Raw genomic sequence first — 21,131 nt, forward strand, 5'->3', positions numbered from 1 at the left:
TTTAAAATATCATACAAATAATTCAATCCTTTAACATCCCTCAATTTCCCCAATATGGGGTGATGCAATTTTATGTCAAATAAGTTTCAGCCAAAAACAAAAGAATCCTCTAGCCAAATCATATTTACAACTTCAATCAGAAAAAGTGGGATGGTGGGACAGGGGACAAAATGTGCACATATATATGTGTGTGTGTGTGTGTGTGTGTGTGTGTGTGTGTGTGTGTGTGTGTGTGTGTGTGTGTAAACCAGTGCTTCCTCTTGCTGAAATGTAAAACAAGCTTAAGATTTTGAAGGTGTTAAAAATGTTAGATAACAAAAGGATCTTTGAGTCTCAGATCATAGCTAAGCATAGGACAAATTTAAACAAGGTAATTAATAATTACTACCTTAATCATTTTATGCTTCATTCCAATTAGGATTATTGAATGGTGCTTGTGGAAATCATCTGATCCATCAAATATAAAATAGTGATCGATTAAACCTGTACATTGAGCAACAACTGGTTTTTAAAACAATTAGGCAATTTCTGCTTTTTAAATGCAAATCAAGTACTCAGCAGAGGAAACAAGCTCAGGAAAACTACAACACTGATTTGGTTAAGAGGATGTTGGTTAAGCTTTTTTTAAACTGCCACTTCAATGTGGTGTGCATATACACCAATCAGCCATAACATTAAAACCACCTCCTTGTTTCTACACACATTGTCCATTTTATCAGCTCCACTTACCATATAGAAGCACTTTGTAGTTCTACAATTTTTGACTGTAGTCCATCTGTTTCTCTGCATGCTTTGTTAGCCCCCTTTCATGCTGTTCTTCAATGGTCAGGACTCTCCCAGGACCACTACAGAGTAGGTATTATTTGGGTGGTGGATCATTCTCAGCACTGCAGTGACGCTGGCATGGTGGTGGTGTGTTAGTGTGTGTTGTGCTGGTATGAGTGAACAAGACACAGCAATACTGTCACTGCTGCATTGAGAATAGTCCACCGTGGGCAGCATCCTGTGACCAATGAAGGTCTTGAAGATGAACTGAAACAGCAGCAATATATGAGCGATCGTCTCTGACTCTACATCTACAAGGTGGACCAACTAGGTAGGCGTGTCTAATAGAGTGGACAGTGAGTGGACACGGTATTTAAAAACTCCAGCAGCGCTGCTATGTCTGATCTACTCATACCAGCACAACACACACTAACACACCACCACCATGTCATTGTCACTGCAGTGCTGAGAATGATCCACCACCTAAATATTACCTGCTCTGTGGTGGTCCTGACCATTGAAGACCAGGGTGAAAGCAGGCTAAAAAAGTATGTAGAGAAACAGATGGACTACTGTCAGTAATTGTAGAACTATAAAGTTGAGCTGATAAAATGGACAGTGAGTGTAGAAACAAGGTTTCAATGTTATGGCTGATCAGTGTATATGTTGGTACAGTAATTACTTGGAGTAATAAGGGGTAAAGGAAACCGCTTGTTGTTTTACTAGTAGAAATATATTCTATAAAACTGTAAAATGACAGTAAACAGTTACATTTCGTAATTGTTATTTAAATTTAAACACACAATCAAGGGCAACACCAAAAAGTAGCTTGAAACGTCTGCTGTACAAAATAACATACTTGATGATGTTTGATCATGCCATCCCTTCAAACAGTATTCACAATCATCACCACAATCTCTTCAGCTCAACATATTATAGCCTGTATGAAAATACTTGTGTAACATTAACAAAATTACATAGGGGAAGGGGGGTAAACAGGGGCATGAGAAAAAACAGTATTGCACTTCATGTATGGATCCTGAGTCTTCCCCATGCTCGTCATTGTTTGATGTTATTAAGTGCAATGCATTCGAGTGCAGATAGTCACCCTGAGTGGCCACTTTGGCACCAGGCTCTGCATTACCATGCTATTATGCACTACGATGTTAATTAAAAGAAACTAAAAAAAAAACGGAGCGACCAGGAAAACACACATTAACGAATCCAGACAAACACACATACATCCACCCTCACACTAGACAAAATAACTAAACAAAAAGTTTTTTTTTTCCATTCAGTCCCGAGCCGAGACTGCCGTTTTGGACTGTGTCATTGGTTACCGGTATTATCCTTCAGTATTTGCTATCTCTACAGACGTAACAGTATTCATTCGCAAGATCAGGGTGACAAGTACAATCCCATTTCAATTGTGTACAGTGGCTAACTGCACTCAGAACAGATCTCCATGTCCTCATCGACACCCCCTGCCGCACCTTTAGGGATAGCAAGAGTCTGTCCTATGTAGTATTCAAAGCACTGCTTTGCGTCAAGCCATTTCATCAGGATTCCTAGCCCAGATCCAGTTGTGTGCCCCAACAATTATAAGGTGATGCTCTCCCTGGTCAGGTCAGCAGGAGAAAATGGTCACGCTCAGAAAGCAATCAGTCTTGGATTTCAAGTCTTTTTGAGCGTGGCACACCTGATGTTGAAACTGATCACCTGAGACATCAAATCTGGAGATATTTAAACAGGAGGTGAAAAACTGATTTGCTTTGAACCTAGAATACACAAAGATTTCCTCGTAAGATGAAACAATTATTTAGACAGGTATTTCCAACTGAACATTATATGGACAACAGAAAAAAAATGATGAAAAAAAGTGATGAGGTGTTTGCTAGTGTGACCTCATACTCTTTGGGTTATAACAGCTTTACGATAGACAACAATGCATTAAAACTCAAATTCGAAACTCTTATAATTTAAAGGGAGAAAAAATGTAGGCAAAATGTAGCACCAAAAATATGTTAAACATGTTAAAAGAACAATAAAAAGGTTTTAACAGTGAACATTGCATAGAGTGCAGGTAAAATAAGTATTGTCCTTGAGTAGAATGAGTAGAAGAATTTCAGTCCACTGATGTACAGCCTTGCCGCTGTATAGGCTCTGGTTCTTCTCTTTGGTTAGGCTCTTTCCAAACTCTTCTGAAGCATTGCTACTGAGTGTTAGGCTACTACTCGTGAATGCAATCCAAACCCACAGCAAAACAAAGTAACAAAAAATTTACGATTCGAAACACATTCATTTGGCTTTGAGTCCTCAAGAGTCTTTCTGTCCAGTGCAGTGCAGTGGAGATCCAGTGGTCTTTCGTCCTTACTTTCGTCCTTCCTGAAGAGGCCTTGTTAGGCCTCGGATGCAGCCTGAGGTTTAAGCTTGGCCTTTTCCATGGCAGTGCCATAGGGGGTTCTCTTGAAGAATCCGAGCTGGAAGACAACAAAATGAGGAAAGAAATTAAGTATTACACAGTAGGTTTATTTATGCATTTTCTCCCAATTTAGCGTAGTCAGTTTGTCTTCCGCTGCTGGGGATCCCTGATTGCAGTCGAGGAGGTTATATTGCTCACGCCTCCTCCAACCCGTGTGCAGCCCTTAGCGGAACCCTTTTCTATTCATGCATTCTGCACTGCCTCTCTATCTGTCAACCAGGGTCCATACACAGCGTTTAAAGACCCCACCAAAGCCGCTCAGGTGGCGCAGCGGTAAAGTACGCTAGCGCACCAGAGTTGGGGTTTCGAACACATTGTATCGAATCTCAGCTCTGCCTTTCCGACTAGGCTGGGCGGCAGCATTAACATGATTGGCTGTTGTTCAGGGTTAGAGGGTAAGAAAGTCGGATCATAGGTTCTCAAAACTGATGGCACCTGCACAGGGCTGAGGAATAATGCGGATGGGGGTGTGGCCCTCTATACACAGTGCCCGTCAAGTGTATGAACTCGACTCGTGCAGGTGAAAAATGCAGTCTGTACTGATTGTACGTGCCGGAGGGGGCGTATGCCAGTTGAGAGGCGTCCTCAGTCAACGGTGAAGGGTCGAATCAGTATAGAGGACGCAATCAGGGTAATTGGAGACGACTAGATTAGGCGGGGGAAAAAACCCACATAGTCCGGTCATCCCGCCCTAGCAGAAACGTGCCTGCTGCAGGCAATGCCAATTATGCCCGCTAGATGGCGCCCAGTCGACAGGTGGCAACGCAGAGTTTCAAACCGGGGTGTTCAGATTCTCTGCGTTGGTGTGCTATCGGAAAATCCCGCTGCGCCACCTGGGCGCCACTATAAGTCATATTATTTAGTTTTTTCCTTTCTATAAAGAAAACATTTCATTTGAGGTAAATCTGATGCCTTGCAATGTGTTTCAGTTCATCCCAATGATGTTCATTTGGGTTGAGGATAGGGCTCTGTGCAGGCCCCTGGAGTTCCTCCACACCAAACCTGTCAACCGGTCTTTATGGACCTCGCTTTGTGAGAGGGGGCACAGTCATGCTGGAACCTGAAAATGTCTTTCCCAAACTGTTACTACAATGTTGAAAGCATAATATATTTTATACACCTGTTGAACTGAACTCAATATTTTGGAGGGATGCCTTTTTATTAATGGTACACATACACATGGTACAATACAGTAACATACCAAAAGTCATGGGATAGCAGTATGTAAGTGATGTTACCTCAGGGGAGAGCTTGGGAATGACCACAGCTGTACAAGTTGAAAGGTGTTAACTTGTGAGTGAGGCTGAACACTGGCCAGTATGCTCATGGCAAGTCAAAGTGAATTATCACATGATAGTAGGTGCCAGACACGTGGGACATTTCATGCATTCAACATTCCTCAAGGCACAGTGTCACACGTACTAGGAATACATGATAGTAGGCATTATCACCCACAGTGTACAGCACAGTGGCTGCCCATGGGTACGTGCTGATTGTGACCGGCTGCATCTGGCTAGAATTGTCCGTGTGAACAGACAAGCGACTTTAGCAGATGCCCCCACACACATCATACAGGTCTGTCCAGGGTTCTTAAGCTTCCATGGGATAGAGGAGCAAAAGACCCACCTGAGTGCCTTTGTTAAATGTTAAGGACTGGCAACATGTGGTGTGGTCTGCTGAATCAAGTTATCAATAGTTTTTGGCTGATAGTTAAGTTCGTCTTTGATTCAGACCCCATGAATCCATGGACCCCAGCTGTCAACAGGGCACTGTGCAGACCGGTGGTGGTTCCAAACTGGTTTCGGGTGTGTCCTAGTGGCTTTCACTGCTTGGTGGGTGACCATTTACAGCTCTTTATGGACTTCATGTACACCCACAATAATGGGATATTCAAGCAGGATAATCCACCTTGCAATTGGACCCAAATTGTCCTGAGTTGATTTGAGCAGCATTCTGTACAGTTTGGATGAAGCGTGTGGCTTGCACATTCGCCTGACATAAGCCCAGTCGAGCATTTATGGAATGCGATGGAGAGGTTCATTTGCACCCGAGATCCTGCACCTACAAAAATACCACAGATCTGTGGGTGGCTATCCAGATGGCATAGCTCAACATTCCTCCAGATGGCTTCCATCCACTTGTGGAATTGATGTCAGGTTGAGTCGCTTCACTTTGCTGGGCTAGAAGGGGTCCAACATGATCCTATCCCATGACTTTTGGCATGGCAGTGTATAATGGCATTATAAAACGTATGTACTGCAAGACCAAAAAGAACGTTTCAAAGTTGTTAGCCCAGCCAAATTGGATAACATGTACCATCTTAGTATGTCTCACCAACAAAGACAGGTAAGAATTCATAAGACTAGTAAAAACTGAGGAACTGTTGAATGAAGCCAAATACAGGAACATCCTTGAAGAAAACCTTCTGCTGTGGTGCATGCCTGAGCTCAGACTAGGGCAACAGCTCACCCTTCAACAGCCAAGACAATACTGAAGTGGTATTGTGGTATCAAATCTCTGAATGTCTTTGAATGATACCCTTCAAACGTTGTGAAGATAGCAATTGTGAACATGTGAAGATCTGACGAAAGAATCTGCCCTTAAAAATGGGATAAACTGCCCATTTCTTAGATACTTCTCTAAACTAACTTGTAGAGAGATGTATCAAATAAGACTTAGAGATGTAATTGCTGCTAGAGGGGCTTCTACAAAGTCTTTAATAAAAGTCCTGAATATGTTGTAAATACAACCCCATATCAGAAAAAGTTGGGACAGCATGGAAAATGCAAATAAAAAACAGAGTTTATTTGATTGCAGACAGGATGAACCTGAGATATTTCATGATTTGTCTGGTCAACTTCATTTCATTTATTAATAAACATCCATTCCTGCATTTCAGGTCTGCAACACATTCCAAAAAAAGTTGGGACAGTAAAGCATTTACCACCAAAGCAAACACGTCTTAAGATGTGCAACAGTACGGGGTCGTCTGGAATGCTGATTCATCTGACCACAATACATGTTTCCACTGTGTGATGGTCCATCCTAGATGCCTCCGAGCCCAGAGAAGTCGATGCCGCTTCGGGACATGGTTAACGTAAGGCTTCTCTTTTGCACAGTTAAGTTTTAAGTGGCATTTGTGCATGTAACTCTGTATTGTAGTGCTTGACAAAGGTTTGCCAAAGTAATCCCTCACCCATGTGGTTATATCAACTATTGTTGAGTGGCGGTTCTTGATGCAGTGCCGCCTGAGGGATCGAAGATCACGGGCGTTCAGCCTAAGCTTGCGTCCTTGGCCTTTACGCACTAAAATTCCTCCCGATTAATTGCATCGTTTAATGATATTATGCACTGTAGAGGGAGAAATATGCAAATCCATTCCAATCTTTCTTTGAGATTCATTGTTTTTAAACATTTCAATAATTTTCTCACACATTTTTTGATAAACTGGAGATCCTCTGATCATCTTTACTCATCAAAGCCTTTCATGGATGCTGCCTTTGAAATCATGGTTTGGTACAATCACCTGTTGACATCATGTTATTAAGTGTTTTTCACCTAATTACTAGCCCTAAATTGCCCCCGTCCCAACTTTTTTTGGAATGTGTTGCAGGCCTGAAATGCAGGAATGGAGGTATATTAACAAATGAAATGAAGTTGAGCAGATAAAACATGAAATATCTCAGGTTCATCCTGTCTGCAATCAAATAAAAGTCAAAGTAAATGTAAGGAACACTGTGTTTTTATTTTATTTGCATTTTCCATACTGTCCCAACTTTTTCTGATTTGGGGTTGTATATCTCTATAAAATCAAATCCAAAACACAATAAAGTGAGCAAAAAAAGTCTGAATACTTTCTAAATCCTCTGTATAAGAATAAAGTTGTAATACATGTCAAACAACAAATATGGATCTGACAGCAAAAGTCTAAAGAAATATGCTGGTCAGATGTGATCATAAATACTGTCCAACATCTGACCCATCCCAGCTCCTAGAGGCTGAAACCCATCAAACTAGTGTGATTTAATGGCTCTTAAACAGTCTAGAGATGAGTATGGTTTAAATCATGGAAATACTTACTTTGTATAGAACATAGATGAGCAGGGCCAGCAGGAGGAGTCCTATTAATATTGCCAGAATGATAATCCACAAGGGCACATCATACGGACTGTCTGGTTTATTCCACACCACAGGTGTAACCATCTAATTCAATAAATAACATAAACATAATGTAAATACCATAAACATTTAAATTCATTTTAACCATAATGGCTTTTTACTGAACATATATAACAGAAACAATACCTTTTTAGATCCATTTGGAGTCTCTTTGGGTAAAATGGCATATGGCATCTTCTCAACCTTGTAACTAACTAAACACTCCAGAATAAAATTCTTATAAGGCATCTGAAGGGCAAGAGAGAGACAATTAAAACTGCTGCATATATCATTTCATCCAGTTTATTTGTGTATATACACTGATCAGGCATAACATTATGACCATCTTTCTAATATTGTGTTGGTCACCCTTTTGCTGCCAAAACAGCCCTGACCCCTTCGAGGCATGGACTCCACTAGACCCCTAAAGGTGTGCTGTGGTATTTAGCACCAAGATGTCAGCAGCAGATCCTTTAACTCCTGTAAGTTGTGAGGTGGGGCCTCCATGGATCAGACTTGTTTGTCCAGCACCTCCCACAGATGCTCGACTGGATTGAGATCTGGGAAATTTGGAGGCATAGTCAACACCTCAAACTCGTTGTGCTCCTCAAACCATTCCTGAAGCGTTGTTGCTTTGTGGCAGAGCGCATTATCCTGCTGAAAGAGGCCACAGCCATCAGGGAATAGCGTTTCCATGAAAGGGTGTACATGGTCTGCAACAATGCTTAGGTAGGTGGTACGTGTCAAAGTAACATCCACATGGATGGCAGGACCCAAGATTTCCCAGCAGAACGTTGCCCAAAGCATCACACTGCCTCCGCTGGCTTGCCTTCTTCCCATAGTGCATCCTGGTGCCATGTGTTCACCCTGGTAAGCGACACACACCCACTTGGCCATCCACGTGATGTAAAAGAAAACATGATTCACCAGATCAGGCCACCTTCTACCATTGCTCCATGGTCCAGTTCCGATGCTCACGTGCCTATTGTTGACGCTTTCGGTGGTGGACGGGGGTCAGCATGGGCAGCCTGACTGGTCTGTGGCTATGCAGCTCCATACGCAACAAACTGCAATGCGCTGTGTATTCTGACACCTTTCTATCAGAACCAGCATTAACTTCTTCAGCAATTTGAGCTACAGTAGCTCGTCTGTTGGATCGGTCCATACAGACCAGCCTTCGCTTCTCACGTGCATCAATAAGCCTTGGCCGCCCATGATCCTGTCGACGGTTTACCACTGTACCTTCCTTGGACCACTTTTAATAAATACTGACCACTGCAGACCAGGAACACCCCACAAGAGCTGCAGTTTTGGAGATGCTCTGACCCAGTCGTCTAGCCATCACTTCTTGACCCTCGTCAAACTCAAATCCTTACGCTTGCCCATTTTTCCTGCTTCTAACACATCAACTATGAGGATAAAATGTTCACTTGCTGCCTAATATATTCCACCCACTAACAGGTGCTGTGATGGAGATAATCAGTGTTATTCACTTCACCTGTCAGTGGTCATAATGTTATGTCTGGTCGGTGTATGTCACATTAAATAGAGTAAGAAGAATTTTATGAATAAACTGCAGGTGATGGTATTTTTCTATGGTAGTGGTTCTAAAAAAGCCATGACATTCCAGTCATGAACAATGAGAGTTAATAATCTGCATATAATGAATTTTCAAAGTCTTTAAAAATATGCATTATATTGGCTGAAAGACCAGTGCATGAACAGCCTAACCACAAAGACATGTTGTTTAACCATACCATTTAACTTTCCTACATTCAAACGAAACCACACACATAGAAAAACATCTTAATGGAACAGTGGCTAACCAGAGATCCAATCATCCAGTTTTTTCCTCTGTGCTAGCAGACTGACTAATTCATGATGGAATATCACAGTTCATAATTAACATCCATATTTCATTAAAGCAATAACTATACTGAGTGCTCTGCTACTTTTTAAAAGCCTTTCATTTGTGGTTGCAAAGCCTGAATTATGGTTCTATGGCAGAAAGTGTTCACATGGACAGCTCTAAATGTCACACATAATAACGCAAACATATTTCTGAATGTAACTTACCGCCATGAACGTCTCACCCCAAATTCGTGAGCGCACTTGCAGTATGGCACTGGTTCCTTTTTCCAGCAGACCCACATTACATTGGAGGGTCCAGCACTCCACATTAGAGCAGGACTAAACACAGTCAAGAACAAAACAGAAAACACTGGGTGGGTTAAAATGTGAAGCAAAATTAAGACAAAAGCTTTTATCCTGATTGTTAAATCTCAAGTTTTCCTTTGTTGTACAAGTAAGCACATCTGCTTTTTACACATATTAGTGTCATGAGCCATGACATTCAAGGTACTGATGCCTAAAAACCAAGATTTGTTACAAACACTTTACTAAAAGCAGAAACATATCCAAAAGAAGTTAGCAACAGGGCTAGGGAGACCACCATGAGACCGGCATAATTTTTTTTTTTAAATGCATTTTCTCCCCATTTTCCTCCCGATTTAGCGCATTCGATTTTGTCTTCCGCTGCTGAGAGATACCAGATTGCATCCAAGGAGAGCACGTCGCTGTAGGGCTGTCACGGTGAAAGAATTTCCCCTTGCGATATTCAGCCTGTCTTAATATCGCGGTATGCGGTGATATCGCCATTTTTTTTGTTTTTTGAAAATTACTTAATTTATCTGGATTTTAGAGCTATATAAACAAGCTTTATTGTTAGGCTATGATTCGGTATATTATTGCTTTATAATGACAAAGATGAGACAGCTTTAAGACCAATGAAATGCGTGTTTAATGTTAAATACAGAACAGAGCAGGGATGCGCGTCTTTTCTCTATTAAAAAAAGCTTTAAATTAAGCTTCTAGCCTAGGCTAGATATGCACTGTGAAACGAAAAAAAAAAGAGTTCAGGCTAAATATTCTAAATGCACTTCTAATCAAAATATGGTAAAAAAAAAAATAGAATTAATAATAAAGTCTGTAAGAGTTTAAACCTGCGTTATCATGCACGCTAGAAGAACCAACATGTTCACCTGATGTGGTTTAGAGAGGATCTGAGTGGGGTAGTGATGTTCCCAACGTTACACTAATACACGTGTACTGATCCTGCATGCGACTTTACAGAGCAAAGCAAATCTAGCCTGGTTATCGCGCCACTATTAACTATCTATTTAGTAGGTATAATTAACATAACAATATATACTACATTTTAAGTTATTATTCGTTTCAATACATTTTTATTCAACGAAAAAATTCATTTAAATCATTCCAGCAAGCCAGCAAGAGAATATTTGCAGGCTGCAATGCCATATTACCCGTCATTAAGTGTTTAAGTACGCCAAGGCTGTTTAAATATAGTCTAAATTACAAGTATTTTATTGAGTGTGAACTCAATTTGATCATTAATAAACTTGCCTATAATTCATGTTGCGATTGTTTACATTTTAAAACACAAAGCCTGAAACTCAGCAGCAACGGATGCAAACAGTTGGCAGGAAAATGTCGCTCTTAGCTCATTTTCATTATGAATTTATTTAACATTTATTACGCCCGAATGTAAGCGTAAAACAAGATGGACCCTGCAACAACAAAAAAAAAAAAAAAAAAAGATTAGAAAGAAAGAAAGAAAAAACGTGAATATCGCGGTGATGCGGTTGCTTGGCATGCCCTGCGGTTGGCTGGTCTATACCGCGATATCTCAAAATTGCGGTTAGCGCGACAGCCCTACGTCGCTGTACATGTGACCTTCTCTTCTCGCCCCTGCATTCTGCACAGGCGTCGCTTCCGCCAATCAGGATCCTTACACAGCGTATGAAGACCCACCCACCCACACATAGTCCGGCCCCAACCTTCCAGATATGGCGGCCAATTAGTTTCTGCTGCAGGCACTGCCGACCAGTGGCAACACCGAGTTTCGAACAGAGGAGTTCAGAAACTCGATGTTGGTGTGCTAGCGGAATATCCCGATGCGCCACCTGGGTGCCTCTGGCATAAACAATTTTGTCAGCATTAGTGACAAAAGACCAAGGCATTCAGGTGGTGCATCAATTAAATCTGCCGGCCCACTACCACTAGGTCTGTTTAGTGTAGCACAGAGTGGGGATGGCCAAACTAGCCACTGGCAGGTGCACTTGTCAGTACATTCTTAGTGCAGGTCTCAAGCTTAGATAAAAATAAGGAGGGTTGCATCAGGAGAGGTATCTGGTGTCAAACTGTGCCAAATCAGGTATGTGGACCAGAATGACCTGCTGTGGCACTTCTAAAAATAAAAGCAGCCAGAAAAAGAGGCCTAATGGTTCCATACAGGTGTTTAAAAGTCACGGGATTGTAAAATGAACTGTGGATGCTGCTAGCCACATTTTGGAACCACCCAAGACTGTCCAATTCCACACTCTAAATTACATTCAAACCATCTAAGAAGGATTCTCTTCTCAAGGCAATATGGGAACTAATTCAATGGAGTTTTAGTGACTGCAGTGATCTGGTGGTCTGAACTCATTTAGAGCAATTTAGAGATTATAGAAGAGTAGAACAATAGTGGAATACATCCTTTCAATGGGACTACCTAATAGCCCTAGGCATATAGATACTGGCTGTGTTCCAATTGTTCTAAATGACTGCCTCTTTAAATCATGCCTTATAGAGAAGAGTTTAGCAGAGCTGGTCATTATAAACTCCCCCCACTATCTAATTAAGGGTTAGACATTTTATTACCTATTTATCTCATTTAAAGATTCCCATGACCTAGCTATACAGTCAGTACTTTATATCTCTGCTTTCTGTCTTTGGACCTAAGTATGTGTAAGTAAAAAGTGATGTTTTGCACTTTTCCAGACTCTGCTTTCCTCCGACTAAAATAACTGAATGTCAAAATCTAGGCTTAAATGCACACACACAATATCAAAAGTAAGTAAAAACTTCCAGCTTCACTACACCCCTGTGTACAAAGTACAGTCAAGAAGACATTGACCATGGCCGCTCAGGTGGCGCAGCGGTGAAAACACACACTAGGACTGGCTGGGCTGAGCGGCCACATGAACAACAATTGGCCTGTTGTTCATATAGGGGTTGATCAGGGTGTGTCTCGCCGTACACAAGCATGATTCGCAAATATGCACTCGCCTAGTATGGGTGAAAAAATGCATACGGCTGCTGCCCACGTGTCGGAGAGGGTGTGGGTTAGCTTCGTTCTCCTCAAATCAGAGCAAGGGTTGGCATTAGTGGAGAGGAAGCGTGATGCAATCGGGCAATTGGACACGCTAAAAAGTCGGGAGAAAAACCTAATAAAGACACACTGAACACCTTTTAAATGAATTGAAGCCAATCTTTCCCACATATCAGAGCCTGACCTCAAAAATAATCTTCTGACTGAATAGGCAACTTATTCCTATATACAGATAAAGCAATTCCAGGAGCGTGTAGGCTGTTGGTGTAATAGTGACAATGTGGGGATGGTTGGAATGGTTTTGTAATGTAACAAGCACATGGTCAGGCATCTACAGACTTTTGGCCATATAGTCTAAGTCCTGGCATATTGTATTAATGCTACACTTTCCTGCATTTTCCCTTCGTATTAAATCTGATGAACAACAGAAGATTGTGTTGTCAAAACATTTGACCGACAAAAGGTATTAATCATGGCAGGCACTATACAAAGGTTTTATTTATTTAGGCAGGTTGGTAGGGGATAATGGTTGTGGTTAACCAATTACACAAAGTGGGACAGGGTGGCTTAAAAAGGACATCAGTGCTCAAATTAATAAGGTTAAACACAATGACTCATCAGAACCCCTTTAAAGCTTGCCAGCCAGGCAGAAATGTTTAATAGCACATAATCTGACTCAATTAATGACCAAGTCATTTAGGGTCACAAAAAGACTGCTGTTCTTAGGAAACTCTGTACTGCTGCCCAGGCAGGAAAAGCTTTACATAGGGGCTTTTTTGGGCATTTTTATAGCAATGTTATCTTATTCAAAGCATCAGGAGCAATCTGATTAAGGAAGATGATTTATTATTATAAATCACAGTGACTTCCTTTAGTAGTAGTATTTACTAATGAAGATATATTTCTATTATTTCACTTCATTTTCACCAACCTGCATTTTATTGGGAAATTGGGAAAATAAAGCATTTATCACTTTACCACAATGTTGCGTCTTAAGATGTGCAACAGTATGAGGTTGTCGCATTTTCTCTTTTAAAATTCTACACACATTCTCTGTTGGGGACAGGTTAGAACTGAAGGCAGGCCAGGGCAGTACCCATACCCTCTTTTACTTTAGCCATGCCTTTGTAACTGTTAATTACCTTTGCCAAGGGCACTGACATAACCACATACCATGACAGACCTGAGCTTTTGAACTTTCTGTCTTGATGGTTTTTTCATCTTTGGATCTAAGCGCACAGCATCGATTTCTTTCAAAAACGAGCTAGAATACTGATTAATCTGTCCACAGAACACATTTCCACTCTGTGATGGTCCATCCCAGAAGCTTCTGAGACCAGAGAAGTTGATGCAGCTTCTGGACATGGTTAACATAAGGTTTTTTTTTGCATAGTTAGGTTTTAAGTGGTATTTGTGAATGAAACTCCGTATTGTAGTGTTTGCCAAAATTATCCCTTTCCCATGCAGTTATATCAAAGGCTTGTCACAACCTTAAACCCACCTAGAGTTGGCTGTCCGGCCAAATTTGGCATCCAGACGAAAAGGGCCTTGGTCAAAGAGGCAAGAAAGAATTTAACAGTCACTCTGAAAGAGCACTGCTGATTACCTTGCAAACACCTTCCACACAATGAAACATGGTGGTGGCAGCATCATGTGACAATGCTACCAACCAATGCATGAATTGTGCTGACTCTACTACCTGTGTAATTTATGTCTTTTCCTGTTAATTATTAAACTGATTATAATCATTACATACACCAATCAGCCATAACATTAAAACCACCTCCTTGTTTCTACACTCACGGTCCATTTTATCAGCTCCACTTACCATATAGAAGCACTTTGTAGTTCTACAATTACTGACTGTAGTCCATCTGTTTCTCTGCATACTTTTTTAGTCTGTGTTCACCCTGTTCTTTAATGGTCAGGACCCCCATGGAGCAGGTATTATTTGGGTGGTGGATCATTCTCAGCACTGCAGTGACACTGTGTTAGCGTGTGTTGTGCTGGTATGAGTGGATAAGACACAAAAATCCAGCCAACAGCACCCCGTGGGCAGCATCCTGTGACCACTGATGAAGATCTCAAAGATGACCAACTCAAACAGCAGCAATAGATGAGCGATCGTCTCTGACTTTACATCTACAAGGTCGACCAACTAGGTAGGAGTGTCTAATAGAGTGGACAGTGAGTGGACACGGTATTTAAAAACTCCAGCTGCGCTTTTGTGTCTTATTCACTCATACCAGCACAACACACAGTAACACACCACCACCATGTCAGTGTCACTGCAGTGCTGAGAATGACCCACCACCTAAATAATACCTACTCTGTGGTGGTCATGGGAGAGTCCTGACCATTGAGGAACAGCATGAAAGGGGGCTAACAAAGCATGCAGAGAAACAGATGGACTACAGTCAGTAATTGTAGAACTAATCAGTAATTGTGCTTCTATACGGTAAGTGGAGCTAATAAAATAGACAGTGAGTGTAGAAACAAGGAGATGGTTTAAATGTTATGGCTGATCGGTGTATAATTATTCAGTTACATCAAAATTGTATTTACAACAGTCAGTAGTATAAGAACGAAGCAAGAATTCCAATTTTCTTATAAGCTTACCAGCTCTGTCAACTCCGCTAGTTCTCCCTTGTGTGTTTCCCGCTTCTCAATGTGGTGCTCCTGGTTTAGTAAGGGAGGCTGCTCTGTAGATAACTGCTTAAGCTAGTGGAAGACAGCAAGAGAGAGACAGACAGACAGAGAGAGCATTGAGTGGAAATTTGGCACTCATTTTGGTAATACAGATGCTGAACTTATTACTACATCTGCACCACCCACTGACTCAACATGAGCAGCACCTCATTTTACAAAATGCATTCAAACCTCTGACCTTTACAACTGGCCAAATAGTACATAAGACTGAACAACCAAGTTTACAACACACTGATGCAGGAAAACAAACAAAGGCGCAGTGTGACTTACGCTACTACGCTATGGGAATCACTCTCATTATACTCAAATGATTTGCTTGTTTCCAGATGCGCCTTAAGCTTACAGACCATATTCTGGGGGGTGGTTGGCAAAAGGAACAAAACCAGTAACAGGGATTAGGTTAAGCCTGTATTTCCATATGGAAAGAAGCAGATGAGTGATTATGTGAACAGACGTATAGCAGTGAACAAGGCCATATTACAGTGCCACAAAAATCAAAGCAAGCCTTAGTTGCTTTGTAGTAAGGTTACTTGTAACCAGGTTACACATGATTTATCAGTTAAGGCTCAATGTCAAACACTGTCAGATCAGATTTGTCGATCCTTGTTGATTTACTCGTGTTGTTTTGATTATGATGATGGTTTTAAATATGTTTTTTAGAAACTTGATAAGTGTCCGCTTTGGTTTGGTTGAATGTTCCATATACTGTGTGTGGTATTGCTAGTTTTCATGGTTCTTTATGATACTTTGGGCACTTTGTTAGTATGTGATTAATTCTTATAAATATTTTACAGTGACCACAGATCCAGGGACACTCTCTTAAGCCTGGTCTAAGCCTAGGCCTAGTTGAATGGCTCGAGCCTCTGCTATAAAGCTGGGGCAGGGGTTTTGGATTTGACGGCAGCTGTGACTTATTGATGTGTGTGATAGTCAAGTTCTGCCTTATCAGAAGCCACATTGGGCATTGTTGATCTTGTTCTCAAATTTGAATGTGCAGATGTGTTGGTTATTTATTATTTTAGTTGTTGGGGTCATTGTAATTTTTTTCCTGGCGTTGGGATGGGGATTATTATAATAGCTTCTTTCCAGGTGGTTAAAATATTGTCTGAGATCCATACCAAGTTTAGGAAGGTGGGCAGCATATCACTAGATAGGTTGGTCAAGTGCTGGTTATGGATTCTGTTGGGTCCTGTTGCAGAGTTGTGTGATCATTTGATGGTGTTTTTAGGTTGTATTAGTAGTAAGGGTTTGTTGTAGGGCTCGGAGTCGTCTGATAAGAATTCAGTTTGGTTTTGTTCCTTTAGTTTTTTAATTGATTGATATTTAGGTGAGGAGTTTATGCTGGAGATGTTCTTTACAGAGGTCTCTGTGAGCTTATTTGTTATCTCACCTGCTTCCTAAATGAAGGTGTAGTGGTGTGTGTGTGTGTGTGTGTGTGTAAGAGAGAGAGAGCGGGCAAAACATACATAACAAAGACTTATTTCTGGGTATATCTAGGGTGAAGGGGGCTGCAAGTTAGTCCTAATTATTTAAAGATGCCCAACATGTTTTAATCCACTCATTCACTAACAGGCTCTTTTCCCCACAGATAGCCTCCTAACACATCTGCATTTATCCCAGATAACACTTGTTTGTGTGTGTGTGTGTGTGTGTGTGTGTCATTATCATCCATGTACCAGCTTACTTGTTTAGTCTAACAAAGCCATGCCCTTACTTATAACTCACTGTTCCTTACCTTTAGGTTCAAAGGGTTGACAATTCTCTTCGTGGTGCAGTTTACAGGGCCTTCTGTGCTGATCTCGAGAGGGTACATAAACTTGTGGTCATGCAGCTTCATAGGACACTTTAGCTGGAGGACTGTGTGACTGATACGGCTTGGACCATTGTTCACTAACTAGAAACAGGAGCAAGAAAGAGGAAGTCATTAACTAATATTGTACAGTAACTGGCTAAAGCTTTATTCATGTCTGAATACCAACAGAGCCTGCACATTACACAGTACTGGAGTCGCACGTAAGTCGCACACACAGCAACTAAGGACTCGTTTGAAATTACTCAGACTCGACTCATGACTCGCAAAACATGACTTGTAAACAACAAGAGTTGCTAGCGTCAGCATGTGTATATATATATATAATTATTATTATTATTATAAATATTCTGCTCTCCAATAACGTTCCGGTCTTAACCCACAACGCACGCAATGGGTAAATGTTACAGCCAGCTTCCGGCGTAGTGGTGAAGCATCGCTCCCTACTCCCTAAGCAGTTTGAAGTTCACTTTATTTGTACATTTTCGTTACCTTTGGATTGGAATCTCACTTACAATAGTGGAATACCATACATAGTGCACTTCACAGGAACAACTAGAGTGACTGGAACGCTCCTACAGAATTGGTGGTAATGGTTGAAAGACCAAGCTTTCTGAACCAATCAGACCTTCTGATTTAAATTTTTAGTAAGAAAATGCTGTTATTTGCATTTATTCAGTTTGCGTCACACAGATGATGCGTCAATGAAACACCTGACTGGCTTTTTAACGAGTTAGTGTTTTACTTCACAACCGGGAAAAGTTTGGAGGTTTTTATATCTAAGCACATTTACAAAATAACGGATTATATTCCTAATGGGACACACAGTTATAAATTTAATAGCATCTGGAAGAACATAACCTAAGGTGAGCAGTGGTTATCACTGGTACCTTCTTGTTATGGAAATAACATTTTTTTGCACAATTACTAGGAAAGTAAAGGCACTAAGTAAAACGGCAAAATACAGTCGCTAATCTGTTGTTGTTTTTTATCTGAACTTACATATTATTTGTTTATTTCCATGCTACATTTCCAATATATGTTTTGTGTATATTATATTGACTCTAGCCTAAAGACTCGTGACTTGACTCGGACTCGTATTTTGTGACTTGTGCACAGTACCTTCAAGGACTTATAAGTTTTTTAAATAACACGGAAGGCACTTAGGCATAATAACCCACCACCACTGAGATCTAGGTTTGAATCTTAGCTGTGCTATCGTCAGGACGGGCGTCTGCACAGACGTATATCTAAAAGAAGATGGCTGTGGCCCTGCATTGGATTGGCACTCTGTCCATGGTATTTCTGAACTGCACCCGGTGTTTCCCGGGCCTGCCACAACCCTAACCAGGATAAATCGGTTAATGACCATGAAATATATTTTGGCTTATTTCTGGATTATTCATTTAATGTTCAATTCATGATTTGCTTCTATTATGTGCCCAGCATGTAATAGAAATGATATAATAATTCTAAAATAAATGTATAAAAAGATTTAAAATGGTAAAACTGTTAACATAAGCCTCCTAGCAACAGTGCAAATCTGGATATCCTTTATAATCCTTATAATAAAGATTTATCACAGGTTTTTTTTAATGTAGACTTTTAATGTAGGCAGCAGGAATCTTTACCTCATAGATGTGCTTCACAGAAGGCCCGACATCCTGCTCCACTGCCACATTTTTGGTCGCTCTCCAGTTTGGAAGTGGGAAAAAGACTTTATCTGGTCGGGATACTCTTTAAAAGAAACGCATAAATAAAAGAAGTGAACACGTAAGTATTTTCAAGGAGAGTTCCAGTGTAAGGACAGTGTTAATGCTTAATCAGCAGTTTTGGTGGACCAATTTTTCTAAAAGCATTTTGAGCTGCTATTAACATAGAGCATGTAGCAATCTGGCTGCAATAATATGTAAAACTACTCCCTGAACACAGACTCCATCAGAACTTGCTAGATTACAATAGCCTATATTGATGAAAGTATGTAAAACCCTGCAGGATAAACATGCGATTTTAGAACCAAGATAATTAATATGGAGTTGCCATTTGTACATCTGAAATTTGACTCGTACACGGTAGTTAAGTGTAAGCTGCAGATTCATAGGTATGCAAACACACCTGTACAATCAAACGGTTGAAGCTTTCAGAAAATGTACTAAGGCTTGACTTCTGTTTACCATTGTCAGACAGGCACTATTTGTGATGTGTTCATTTGGCAAAGGCGCTTGAAGGGCCATCACACTGGCCCACTATCCAGGTTCGAATCTTCGAGCTGTGCTAATAGTTGGCCAGCCATCTATGCAGACATAATTGGCTATGATGCTACTACATAATACTATTTTTGTGCCTCCAACATGCTTATTGTATCACAGTATAATCCTTTAAATAAAAAGAAGCATAGTGGGTTAGAACTTGTGTTTGAAAAGAAGAAGGAACTTACCCCTGCAAAATAACATCAGCTTTGACCACCACTTCCAGCTTATAGGGGACAACCTCACTTTGGGAATTATTCTCATTTTTACTACAGACAGAGCAGAAAGGGAGAAAACGAGCACCTTAGATCAATTTCCTATAATAGGTTTGCATGTTGGAAGTGTGCGTAGGGGGATGTGTGTTGGTGTGTTTGCATACCTACGAATCTGCAGCTCAAACTGCACCACCTTGTTCGAATCCTTCAGTCGTGGCACTGTAAAACGAAGGCCTGCCCACAGCTAGGATGAAAAGAATACAAAAGTTTATTGCCTTCATATTTTCCAAAACTATATTATATTCTACACCAGAGGTGCAGCCTGATGTTTGAGTGAGTGGAATGTCTTCTCTCTACATTCTATTGACAGAATATGGTCCAAAATTCAATACTTAAAGTAAAAAATAATAAACCCTCAATCTACAGAGCCTGTACATTATTTCACTGGTTTCATGCCAGGTAGGCCAGATGTAGGCCAGGTCCAGACTGTTTGCCAATTTGCCAACACACGAGCAGTTTTATGCTTTTTCTTTTACACCCACCACAGATAGCGCGCACATGCTCTCTCAACCATTCTACCCTTTTCTTAGATTTTAATCAAACACAAAATATCAGAAAACATTTCTCATGTTATTGTATTGTACCATTAATACTAATCCATTCTTTATTTTAGTAACTGGGGAATTGGCTAAATGTATTATGTATAGACACCCAAATCACAGTGCTAGTAAAAGCCACAGCTCTCGCTATTCGTACACATTAACGGGACTTTCGACCACAGAAAGGCAGATCCAAAACAGTCACTTTCTTTTTTTCTGATGGGAAGGTTTAGTCACTACATAGAACAAGTACTGATGCCCGATTGCTGCTGCCAGCTCTAACATGCTTCTCTGATGAAATTGACAGCAAAAAAAGCAGAAAGTAATGTGATATCTCAGTATTGTTCAGATGTAAAAAAAAAGAATATAAGATTGATAGCAGGGGTGTCAAACTCAAGGCCCGCAGGCCAAATCCGGCCCGGCATGTCATTTTATGTGGCCCACGAGCCCGTATGAGCAACCGTTGACATCGTAGTCATGGCAACTAACTTTGACTTTGCTAAGAAGCCTTGTCACTTTTACGTTTCAGCTGCAAAAGAACGTGGGGTAAAGTAGCTTAAAAAATAATAAATAGAAGTAAATTCTCTTGTAATCCAATAGAGAAGCATCGTCTGTAAGTAGTAGACATTTATATTCTCAGTTGTTTGTAAATGTTTAGCAAGTCTGTTACAGCGTCTCAGTTACGAATTTACCGTAATTCTGTAATTAAATACAGTTGTTACCGTTACTATAGCAATTAGTATTTTTACACAAAATGAAAAAACTTTAGCACTATTTTACGATTGGTTAAATTTCATATTGTACTAGATGTAACACTTAACTACAGCTACAGTGTATCACAAAAGTGAGTACACCCCTCACATTTCTGCAAATATTTTATTATATCTTTTCATGGGACAACACTATAGAAATAAAACTTGGATATAACTTAGAGTAGTCAGTGTACAACTTGTATAGCAGTGTAGATTTAC

At 40.6% G+C, this 21,131-nt stretch overlaps 1 protein-coding gene across 1 annotated transcript in view; it reads right to left on the bottom strand.

The window, feature by feature from the left end:
• Positions 1-1,463: 1,463 nt before the first annotated feature.
• Positions 1,464-21,131, bottom strand: part of itga5 (integrin, alpha 5 (fibronectin receptor, alpha polypeptide)) — a 38,838-nt gene continuing 19,170 nt past the window's right edge. The window contains exons 9-17 of the mRNA XM_063015878.1: positions 19,726-19,805; positions 19,535-19,615; positions 18,729-18,834; positions 17,023-17,181; positions 15,198-15,299; positions 9,482-9,595; positions 7,553-7,654; positions 7,328-7,450; positions 1,464-3,245 (exon numbers count right to left, since the gene is read on the bottom strand). Of these exons, the coding sequence (XP_062871948.1) occupies positions 3,165-3,245; positions 7,328-7,450; positions 7,553-7,654; positions 9,482-9,595; positions 15,198-15,299; positions 17,023-17,181; positions 18,729-18,834; positions 19,535-19,615; positions 19,726-19,805 (948 nt within the window). The 3' untranslated portion in view covers positions 1,464-3,164. The remainder of the gene's footprint in view (positions 3,246-7,327; positions 7,451-7,552; positions 7,655-9,481; positions 9,596-15,197; positions 15,300-17,022; positions 17,182-18,728; positions 18,835-19,534; positions 19,616-19,725; positions 19,806-21,131) is intronic.

This window comes from Trichomycterus rosablanca, chromosome 19 (assembly GCF_030014385.1).
Source record: "Trichomycterus rosablanca isolate fTriRos1 chromosome 19, fTriRos1.hap1, whole genome shotgun sequence".
Classification (NCBI taxonomy): Eukaryota; Metazoa; Chordata; class Actinopteri; order Siluriformes; family Trichomycteridae; genus Trichomycterus; species Trichomycterus rosablanca.